Raw genomic sequence first — 10350 nt, 5'->3', positions numbered from 1 at the left:
GAGGAGGAGGAGGAGGTGGTGGTGGGCAACAAAGCCAAGGTCCCATCATTATTGGAGGGGGTGGAGGTGGTGGAGGAAGTTCTGACCACCAGAGCCATGTACCCATCTGCATTGGAGGGGGAGGAGGAGGTGGAGGTGGTGGTGGCCAGCAAAGCCAAGGTCCCATCTGCATAGGTGGAGGAGGTGGCGGTGGTGGTGGAGGTGGTGGCCAGCAAAGTCAAGGTCCCATCATTATTAGTGGAGGAGGTGGTGGTGGAGGAGGCTCAGGGCAGCAAAGCCAAGGTCCCATCTGCATAGATGGGGGTGGCAAGGGAGGAGGAGGTGGTGGTGGTGGTGGCCAAGGTCCCATCATCATTAGTGGAGGAGGAGGTGGTGGTGGCAAGGGAGGAGGAGGAGGAGGTGGAGGTGGTGGTGGCAAGGGAGGAGGAGGAGGTGGTGGTGGTGGTGGCCAAGGTCCCATCATCATTAGTGGAGGAGGAGGTGGTGGTGGCAAGGGAGGAGGAGGTGGATGTGGAGGTGGTGGTGGTGGTGGCCAAGGTCCCATCATCATTAGTGGAGGAGGAGGTGGTGGTGGCAAGGGAGGAGGAGGTGGATGTGGAGGTGGTGGTGGTGGTGGCCAAGGTCCCATCATCATTAGTGGAGGAGGAGGTGGTGGTGGCAAGGGAGGAGGAGGAGGTGGAGGAGGAGGAGGTGGATGTGGTGGTGGTGGTGGCCAGGGCCCCATCATCATTAGTGGAGGAGGTGGTGGTGGCAAGGGAGGAGGTGGAGGAGGTGGAGGAGGTTCAGGGCAGCAGGGCCAAGGTCCCATCTGCATTGGAGGTGGCAGTGGAGGAGGAGGAGGAGGTGGTGGTGGTCAACAAAGCCAAGGTCCCATCGTTATTAGTGGTGGTGGTGGTGGTGGTGGCTCAAGCCACCAAGGCCAAGGTCCCGTCTGCATTGGTGGGGGTGGCATGGGAGGAGGAGGAGGAGGTGGTGGTGGTTCAGGCCACCAGGGCCAAGGTCCCATCATCATTAGTGGTGGAGGAGGAGGAGGAGGAGGAGGAGGTTCAGGGCACCAGGGTCAAGGTCCCATCTGCATTGGAGGTGGCATGGGAGGAGGAGGAGGTGGTGGCTCAGGCCACCAGGGCCAAGGTCCCATCATCATTAGTGGTGGAGGAGGAGGAGGAGGTGGCTCAGGGCAGCAAAGCCAAGGCCCTGTGTGCATTGGGGGAGGAGGAGGAGGTGGAGGAGGCTCAGGCCACCAGGGCCAAGGTCCCGTCGTCATCATCGGCGGCGGTGGTGGAGGTGGAGGTGGCTCCTCCAGCTCTGGAGGAATGTCCATGCAGCAGCAGACCCAGCCCATCTGCTGGCCACCGCAGACCAAGCACAAGTAGTGGCTGCCAGAAGGACTCTGCCACCAAGGAAGCCCAAGATATGAAGATGCCTGACATTTCCTCATCTATTCAATTTAAGATTATTTGTGTTGTTCTCTTCTCCCTTCCCCTGGGAATGTTCTGAGCGGAACCTCTGGTGTTGTGTATCTAATTCCAGCCAGGGTTGTTCCGTGTCCCTGCTCCTGCCCCAGTTTTCAAGTGCATGAACCAGAAAATAAAAAATGCAATGCTAGAAAGTTCTGTGTGTGAGTGGTTGAATTTTCTGGCCCCAGTTGCTTTATTTCCATCACTGGGTGGAAATAAACTTCATTTATCATCCCTTTATTTCCATTTCTGGTTTGATTCCAGTGCTGTTTCAATAAAGCTCCAGAGCAAAACTGCACTGAAACCCGAGTGGTAGAAGAGATTTTGGATTCACTAAACATTCTCAAGTCATTTTTAAATGAATCTTGATGATGATGATCCTGACTTTTGCCTGTCAGAGAAGGTACCACAGAATTTATCACTGGGGTTTCTCTATCTCACCAAAATCCTGGTGATGCCCAAGAAAGTTCTGAGTGGGTTCAGAGAGAGAAGATGACCAAATTCAGCTGTGAAGGATTTCAAGGTGTAAGTATGGGGTGAGAGGAGTTCAGGCCCTTCCTGAGGTGGTGCAGAAGCTCCTGGTGCTCTCACAACTGGAAGAGAAATGAAGTTCTCCAGCACTTTTCCAGCTCTGAGCCCCCAGTGGAATCAGGGACTCCAGCAAGGCCCTTCCAAGGGCTGGGATGCTCAGGCTGGAAACTTTGGTATTTCCTCATTCCCACAGGGCCAGAACAGCTCCGGGCGTGAGTCTCCAGAGGGAGTTTCCCTGTGGGGAGCAATCTCTTTGATGTGGTCTACTCCGGTAATTAGCAGAGAAAGGGAATTAAACCAAGAAATTGTTCTATGAGAGGCAGGTGATGGACACCTGGAATTTTCCCAGGAGAAACAGGAGTGACCCGTGACCTTAACGGCTTCTCCTGTCCCTCCACCCTCTGCCCTCACCCCCCGTGGGGACCTCAGTGAGGCAAATACCTCAAAACACATCCAGATGAGCCCCTCCAGCCGTTGGAATAGCTGAGTTTCCTGGGATTTTATTATGGGAAGTCGTTGGGAGTGATAAAATTCCAGCAGCTGGGACCTGCACAAACACTGACATTGCTGGCACAGAGCAAAGCCAGAGTTTGGGGTCCCACTTCAGGGGGGTGGAAACGGTGCTGTCAGAAATTTCTGCACCCAGAAATGGCTCAGGATCAAGAAAACCAGGATCCAAATTACAGAAATTCTCAGGGTGACAGCAGGAGGCACAGCACAGCCTCAAATCTTGTTCCTTCTTCAGAAATGACAGAGTTATGCCCAAAATGAGCAGAAATTCATCCTTTTGGTCCATATCCATGGAGATGCTGCTGTACAGGGGGGATGATGGATCTGGTACCCCTCCATCTCCATCACTTGAAGTGGTGGGGCCTGCCTGACCTTTGTTCTCTCCTGAGTGGGGGAACCAAAAAACAAATCCCCATCAACCTTTCGCTGCTGTGGTGGGAAATCTCCCACAGCCACGAGGGATTCCTGTGGTGCTCCAGAAATTCCAGTCCCATCCCTGTTCCCCTGGGAATCTCCATGGTGGAGTCACAGAATATCCTGAGGCGGAAGGGACCCCAAAGGATCATCAGAATTCAATTCCCAGCCTTGCACAGACGCCCCATAAATCCCCCCTGTTCCTCCAGTGTGTAACACCCAATAAAATGAGGCTCCCCAGCCCCTTCTGGTGTCGGTCACCAGCGGCATCTCCCGGCTGGAGTGGAGGGTGGCAACCTCCAGAATCCTTCTGGAGCCCCAGAAGGAATTCAACCATGGGAATTCAACCACAGGAGCCAAGCTCACGTGTGGGACCTGCCGTGGATGCAGGGCAGCCGAGGAAGTGATGCACAGGAGAGGCATTGTCCGCATCCCAGTGAGTCAGGACAAGTGGGATGGAGGAGGAGAGTCTGTTTGGTAAATAAACCTATCACCATTCCTTTGGATGCCTCACTTCCCACTCAGGAAAAGCGGTATAAAAGTTGGTGGATCTCGGGGTGCTTCATTCGCTCAACTTTGCCCTGAGGTGTCCGTGGTCAGAGCCGAGAAGGGTAAGTCCATGCCTGCCCAAGACAGGGATTCTTCTCTTCCTTTCCTGCTTCCAAAATGCAAAAGTTTTGGTGAAAAATATCTGCAAGGGCGGGGAAGTTGCTGGGGTGAATTTAAATGTCTTGTGGATGCCTTGGTCCCACCAGACCAAGCAGAAGCAGGATCAGCCCGTGCTGCTGAAAGTTGTCTCTCATCAGGATAGAGATGGACATGCAATGGCTTTGGGATAAGGAGGTGGGACAACTTTGGGATAAAAATCTTTAAAAGATGATCCTGGCCACTACAAAGTGGCGTTGGGCAGGAGTGGGGTCACAAGCCTCGTGAGAACTGGTGACTGCCCTGGAGTAAAAAGCTTTTCCTTGCAGGGTCACTGCTGCAAGATGTGCTCCAGACAAAGCGGGTGCCACGGCTGTGGCTGCTGCTGCTGCTGCCGGGGCAGCCAACAGTCCCAGGGCTCCTCCGGCGGGGGAGGAGGCGGATCCTGCTGTGGTGGAGGATCCTCCGGAGGATCAGCCCAGAAGATCATTATCAGCTCTGGCGGCGGAGGAGGAGGAGGAGGAGGCTCCTCTGGATGCTGCGGAGGAGGATCCGGTGGAGGTTCTTCAAAGAGCATGATGGGAGGAGGAGGAGGAGGATGCTGTGGCGGAGGCTCCAGTGGTGGCTCCTCAAAGAGCATGATGGGAGGAGGAGGAGGAGGCGGAGGATGCTGCGGTGGTGGATCTAGTGGTGGATCTTCTGGGATGAAGATCATAATGGGAGGTGGAGGCGGTGGAGGTGGTGGATGCTGCGGTGGCGGATCTGGTGGCGGGTCTTCAAAGAGCATGATGGGAGGTGGAGGCGGTGGAGGTGGTGGATGCTGCGGTGGAGGATCTGGTGGTGGCTCCTCAAAGAGCATGATGGGAGGTGGAGGTGGTGGAGGTGGTGGATGCTGCGGTGGAGGATCCAGTGGTGGCTCCTCAAAGAGCATGATGGGCGGTGGAGGTGGTGGATGCTGTGGTGGAGGATGTGGTGGTGGCTCTTCTGGGATGAAGGTCATCATGGGAGGTGGAGGTGGTGGAGGTGGTGGATGCTGCGGTGGCGGATCTGGTGGTAGCTCCTCAAAGAGCATGATGGGCGGTGGAGGCGGTGGAGGATCCGGTGGATGCTGCGGTGGAGGATCCGGCGGTGGCAGTGGGGGATCAGCCCAGAAGATCATCATCAGCTCTGGTGGTGGAGGAGGAGGCTCCTCTGGATGCTGCGGTGGAGGATCAGGTGGTGGCTCTTCAGGAGGGAAGATCATCATGGGAGGTGGAGGCGGTGGTGGATCCTCTGGATGCTGCAGTGGTGGATCTGGTGGCGGCTCCTCGGGCCAGACCATCATCATCAGCTCTGGAGGTGGCGGTGGAGGCTCCTCGCAGCAGAAATGTCCCGTTGTCATCCCCAGCGTGGTGTCCCACCAGACCAAGCAGAGCTCCAGCTGGCCCTGCCAGCAGAAGTAACACTCTGGCTCCCATCAGGAACGGCCAAGTCTTTGCCCTCCAAGTTTTCCCCCAGCACGTCCCCATCCCTTGTGTTCCCTTGGTGCTGCATCCCTGTGCTGTGAACTCCCCGGTGGCTCCTCTGTGCCATGAATGTGACGGGAAATAAAGATTTCTGTGCACGGACAGAACTGGTTTGTGAGGTTCTATTCTCCTTTGTTTGCTTCTCAAAAAAATGAGTAAAACATACAAAACATTCTGCTGGGAAATATCCTCCACCCTCCAGTGCTAGAGCAGATCTTTCCTATATCCAACATAATTTTCCCCTCTTTCATCCTGATCCCATTCCCTGTGTCCTGTCCCTGCCATTCCTGAGGAAAGGTCCCTCTCCAGCTTCGCTGGAGCTCCTACAGATCCTGCAGGGGCTCTGAGGTCTTCAGGCTGATTATTCCCAACCTCCTCTCCTCCAGTATGAACATTCCCAACCTTCCCAGTCTGGCTCCATGGAGGAGGGGGTCCTCTTATCAATTTCATGGCCCCCTCTGGACTTGCTCCAACAATTCCATGTCCTTCTTATGCTGAGGACACCAGAACTGGATGCAGCATTCCCAGTGGGATCTCACCAGAGCAGAAAAACCCCTCCCTCACCGTCCTGACTGCTCTTCTTTGGATGCAGCCCACAGACAGTTGGCGTTCCTATCAAATCAGGAAAATCCTCTCAAAAAGGACTCCCAAAGTCCTCTTTGGAACTGGTGGGATTAGTCTTGAGTCCAGCAAATTTTAAGTTCACAGAGTTTTTGTTCACCTCACAAACACACCTGGTAGGAAGGAAACAAAATCAGGAATTAGTGGGATCATCGGCCATGAAATTCTTGAGGGATCACAACTGACAGATTCCTGCCTTTTGGAGAAAAATGGAGCGTTCTTCTCCAGGATCACGCCCCACATTGTCAGCATCACTGTGCCTGAGGGAATCTGGTGGGAAAAGGGATCCAGGGTAGGATCTGGCCAGGGATTCGTCCTTCGTATCAACCACCACCGAGGTGTTTGTGGTGAGGAGATGAAGAGGCACCATGACCTGCCAGCCTTCCTGAGGGCTCCAGAACTGCAGGGAAAAGGCCCCAGCAGAGATCACAAAACTGATAATGTGGCCCTGAAGCATTTTACATCCCCATTTCCCTTCACGCAACACAGGCATCCAAACTTCTCCCTAACCTGGAGAGGTTGTGGCAGTGCCGACCCTGTGCTCCAGCCACGCCTTTCCTACACCTTTGGCAAACAAATCCATGGGATACTGAAACTCTTGAGTGATCACAACTGGCAGATTCCTGCCTTTTGGAGAAAAATGGAGAGTTCTTCTCCAGGATCACGCCCCACATTGTCAGCATCACTGTGCCTGAGGGAGTCTGGTGGGAAAAGGGATCCAGGGTAGGATTTGGCCAGGGATTTGTCTTCTCTTGTATCAACCACCAACGAGGTGTTTGCGGTGAGGAGATGAAGAGGCACCATGACCTGCCAGCCCTTCTCAAAGGTTCCAGGACTCCAGGAAAAAGGGCCCAGCAGAGCTTCACAAAACTGAGAACGCGGCCTTGAAGCATTTTACATCCCTATTTCCTTCATCCAACACAGGCATACAAACTTCTCCCTAACCTGGAGAGATTGTGGCAGTGCCAACCCTGTGCTCCAGCCACGCTTTTCCTACAGCTCTGGCAAACAAATCCATGTGCTACAGATCCAGTGCTTCCACGGGTCCCACCCTGGCCTCTCCACACTCTGTGATCTGCAGGAGTTCTTCTCACCACCTCTCCAAAAACCTCCATGGCCTTTCCACATCCCTGGGTCAGGACGAGCTGCTCACGCTGGGTGTCCCTCTATGCCAATGAGCTGCTAATCCTGAGTCTGGCTAATCCCAAATCCTAATCTGGGCAAGTCCCCGCAGGTTGGAAGGCACAGAAGGGATCAAGGTGTTGAGATGCTCAGGAGTACAACACCCACACGCCAGAGCTGGGAGCCAGAACAGCGGTGACACCTCAGATCTGGAGATGAGAACAGAGATAAGGCCATGGGAGGGACTCCAAAGCTGAACGAAGGAAGCCCCTGCACGTGTGTCCCTGCTGCTGGTGGCCCTGTCCCCATCCCAAGGGTGTCATGTGTGAGTGTTCAAAGTCACGTTCGTGGTGATGACAGCCAGGACCTGCTGCTGCTGTCACTTGTCCCCACAGCCAGAAACTCTATTAGTCCTTCCTCTACTCAATGTCCCAGGAGGGCGGATGTTGCTGTCAGGCTCCAAACACGCGTGACACAGAGCTGGTACTGGGACAGCTGTGCTGACAAACTGTCATCCTTCAGCAGGGAACACATCCAGGTGACTCCCCTGCTCAGGTGTGGGTGGGGTGGCCACCAAAACCCTCAGAAATGGGTCCTGTTGAGGTAGAGGAGGTGTTTAATGTCCTGGAGTTCAAGGGTCAGGTCTTGATGGCCTTCAAGTGCAACTTTGGATTCCAAGGATGGAGGAGGCTGGAACCTTGGAAGGATTCCAATGTTTTGCCCACTTCAGCCTGGAGACTGAGACACCTGGAAGCTGGAGCTGAGCACAGACCTCCGTGAAAATCCAACAGCCGCTTCCACCTTGGGGTCACAAAAGACTGGAGGAAAATGTCCCCTTTGCCACTGTCACATCCTCTGACACAGATCTGGGCAGCTCCAAAGAAGGGAATTCTGTTGGGGTGGCACCTCTTGCCTTTTCCAGCAGGATGGATGTGCTCCTGCTCCCCGTCTTGCCAGTCTTTGAGGGAATTCTCCAAAATTCTCTGTGACTCTGCTCAAGCACATCCTTCATCCTTGTCCTTCCATCACACTGGCTCCAACTCACTCCACTTGGCATCTGCTCAGTCCCCACTCTGTCCTGAGCACCCAGAGAGCTCCATCCCAGCAGAAACACATTGGGTCCCCCCCAAAACAGACCCCGAGATGTCGCTTGCCCCAAAAATTCGGAGTGAGGCTCCCGGAAGGGAATCATTAGGCGGAATTATCGGCTGCGATACAGAACGGGGCCGATGCGCCTCCTTCACATCTCCTCTGCTGCAGGTGAGTCAAGGAAGGAGGCAGCTGAGGCCAAGCTCTGTCAATAAATCTCTCAGCATTCCTTAGGGTGTCTCACTTCCCTCGGGAGCACGGTGGAGCTGGTATAAAAGCTCAGCCATCCCAGGGCTCCTCATTCAACCCACGCCGAGCATCACCACATTCCCACCAGCACTGAAGGTAAGCCCGTGGATACGGAAACTTCTGGAACCTCTACACAGGGAGATCCCTCCACCAGTTTGTCTTTGGGTGTTCTTGGAACCGTGGTGTCTCCAAAACCAACTGGAGGTGCCAACAGAGCTCCCTTCCTTAGACAGGGGCGTTGCAGGTGGAGCTCTGAAAGCTGAACTTTGAGCTGCTGAGTCAGTGTGAGACATCCAGAAGGATCCACACCATTTTTGAGGCGTGTCAGAACATGTGTGCAAACCTCGGGAAGTGTTCCCAACCTTCCTGCACGCAGAGGGTTCCTGGAACTGTTGTGACCTGCAGAGATCTCCCTGGGATGTCAGGGCAGGTCTCAGGGTGGGAGTTTAAAGTAGGGCTGCAGAAGATGGGACAAGTCCTGGGAATTCTTCCTTCCTGAACTGGGAAGGCTCAGCTGCATGTCCAAGATTCTCCTTTCTGACAGCTCCGTTCCTTGCAGGGTCACTGCTCCAAGATGTGCTCCAGACAAAGCTCCGGAGGCTGCCATGGGATGTCCTCCCAGTCCAGCGGGTGCCACAGCCAGGGCTCTGGTTGCCACAGCTCCTCCAGTTACCAATCCCAAGGCTCCGCCTGCTGCGGGAGCGGAGGGGGCTCCGGCAAAGTCATCATCAGCTCTGGTGGTGGAGGAGGCGGATCCTGCTGCAGTGGGGGATCCTCTGGATATGGGATGGGAGGGGGATACGGTGGTGGATCTTCAGGATCAAAGAGCATCATTGTAGGTGGAGGTAGTGGAGGTTCCTCTGGATGCTGTAGTGGGGGCAGCTATGGAATGGGTGGAGGATATGGTGGATCTTCAGGATCAAAGACCATCATTGGAGGGGGAAGCAGTGGAGGTTCCTCTGGATGCTGCAGCGGAGGATCCAGCTATGGGATGGGTGGAGGATATGGTGGATCCTCAGGATCAAAAACCATTATTGTAGGTGGAGGTAGTGGAGGTTCCTCTGGATGCTGCAGTGGAGGATCCAGCTATGGGATGGGTGGAGGATATGGTGGATCCTCAGGATCAAAGAGCATCATTGTAGGTGGAGGCAGTGGAGGTTCCTCTGGATGCTGCAGTGGAGGATCCAGCTATGGGATGGGTGGAGGATATGGTGGATCTTCAGGATCAAAGACCATCATTGGAGGGGGAAGCAGTGGAGGTTCCTCTGGATGCTGCAGCGGAGGATCCAGCTATGGGATGGGTGGAGGATATGGTGGATCCTCAGGATCAAAAACCATCATTGTAGGTGGAGGTAGTGGAGGTTCCTCTGGATACTGTGGTGGAGGATCCAGCTATGGAATGGGTGGAGGATATGGTGGATCTTCAGGATCAAAGAGCATCATTGTAGGTGGAGGTTCCTCTGGATACTGTGGCGGAGGATCTTCAGGCTATGGCATGGGAGGAGGGTACAGTGGTGGCTCCTCAGGAGGGCAGACCATCATTGGAGGTGGAGGCAGTGGTGGATCCTCTGGATGCTGCAGCGGAGGATCCAGCTATGGGATGGGAGGAGGATACGGCTGTGGCTCCTCAGGCCAGACTATCATCATCAGCTCTGGAAGTGGCGGCGGAGGCTCCTCGCAGCAGAAATGTCCCATTGTCATCCCCAGCGTGGTGTCCCACCAGAGCAAGCAGAGCTCCTATTGGCCCTATGGCCAGCAGAAGTAACAGCCTCAGCCAGCTCCAGTTCTGAGTCTCTGCCATGGCTTCTCCTTGCCTCCAGTCCTGGAACTGCTGCCTGGTCCTTCCCAGCATGTCCTCTCCTGTCCCTGTTCCCTGGACCCTCATGTGAGATCTCCAGGATTGCCCTGCTGCGCCCTGCTCCTGGTGTTGTGGTTTGATAATGTTCTGCCACTTTTCACACCCAATAAATGTTACCATTGCTCAAACCTGCCCTTTTTCTGGGAGTTCATTTCTTTCTTGCACCACCAACCTGCACTTCACGGTCTTGGGATGTGGAAATGTCTCTGATGAGATGTTTCACTCCAAAGCCACCTGGTTTATTGTCTCAGAGGTTTTGCACCTTCATTTTCCACCTGGGCTCTGTGAGGGAGGAACAGAAGATCCCAAAATTCACAGGAACCACAGCACCAACACCCTTTTGGGCATG

At 54.6% G+C, this 10350-nt stretch overlaps 2 protein-coding genes across 2 annotated transcripts; both read left to right on the top strand.

Annotated features, from left to right (window-relative positions):
* Window positions 1-297: 297 nt before the first annotated feature.
* Window positions 298-5071, top strand: LOC131569473 (loricrin-like). The gene is made up of 3 exons (XM_058821687.1): window positions 298-378; window positions 795-929; window positions 3974-5071. The coding sequence occupies exons 1-3, from the start codon at window positions 298-300 to the stop codon at window positions 4997-4999; spliced, it is 1242 nt and encodes a 413-aa protein (XP_058677670.1). The 3' UTR covers window positions 5000-5071.
* A 3111-nt stretch (window positions 5072-8182) lies between these two features.
* Window positions 8183-10057, top strand: LOC131569617 (loricrin-like). Its single transcript, XM_058821856.1, has 2 exons — window positions 8183-8239; window positions 8703-10057. The coding sequence occupies exon 2, from the start codon at window positions 8718-8720 to the stop codon at window positions 9906-9908; it is 1191 nt and encodes a 396-aa protein (XP_058677839.1). The 5' UTR covers window positions 8183-8239; window positions 8703-8717; the 3' UTR covers window positions 9909-10057.
* Window positions 10058-10350: the final 293 nt, after the last annotated feature.

The sequence above is a fragment of the Ammospiza caudacuta genome, chromosome 30 (genome assembly GCF_027887145.1).
Source record: "Ammospiza caudacuta isolate bAmmCau1 chromosome 30, bAmmCau1.pri, whole genome shotgun sequence".
In the NCBI taxonomy this organism is placed as follows: domain Eukaryota; kingdom Metazoa; phylum Chordata; class Aves; order Passeriformes; family Passerellidae; genus Ammospiza; species Ammospiza caudacuta.
This window is presented reverse-complemented; position numbering and strand designations above follow the sequence as displayed.

Bases quoted from the DNA above. Each gene is read 5' to 3' on its own strand.
- LOC131569617 (XM_058821856.1), top strand. From the start codon at position 8,718: ATGTGCTCCAGACAAAGCTCCGGAGGCTGCCATGGGATGTCCTCCCAG.
- LOC131569473 (XM_058821687.1), top strand. From the start codon at position 298: ATGGGGGTGGCAAGGGAGGAGGAGGTGGTGGTGGTGGTGGCCAAGGTC. The intron at 379-794 runs GCAAGGGAGGAG...TCAGGGCAGCAG, and splicing joins TGGAGGAGGAGGTGGTGGTG to GGCCAAGGTCCCATCTGCAT. The intron at 930-3,973 runs GTCTGCATTGGT...CAACAGTCCCAG, and splicing joins GCCACCAAGGCCAAGGTCCC to GGCTCCTCCGGCGGGGGAGG.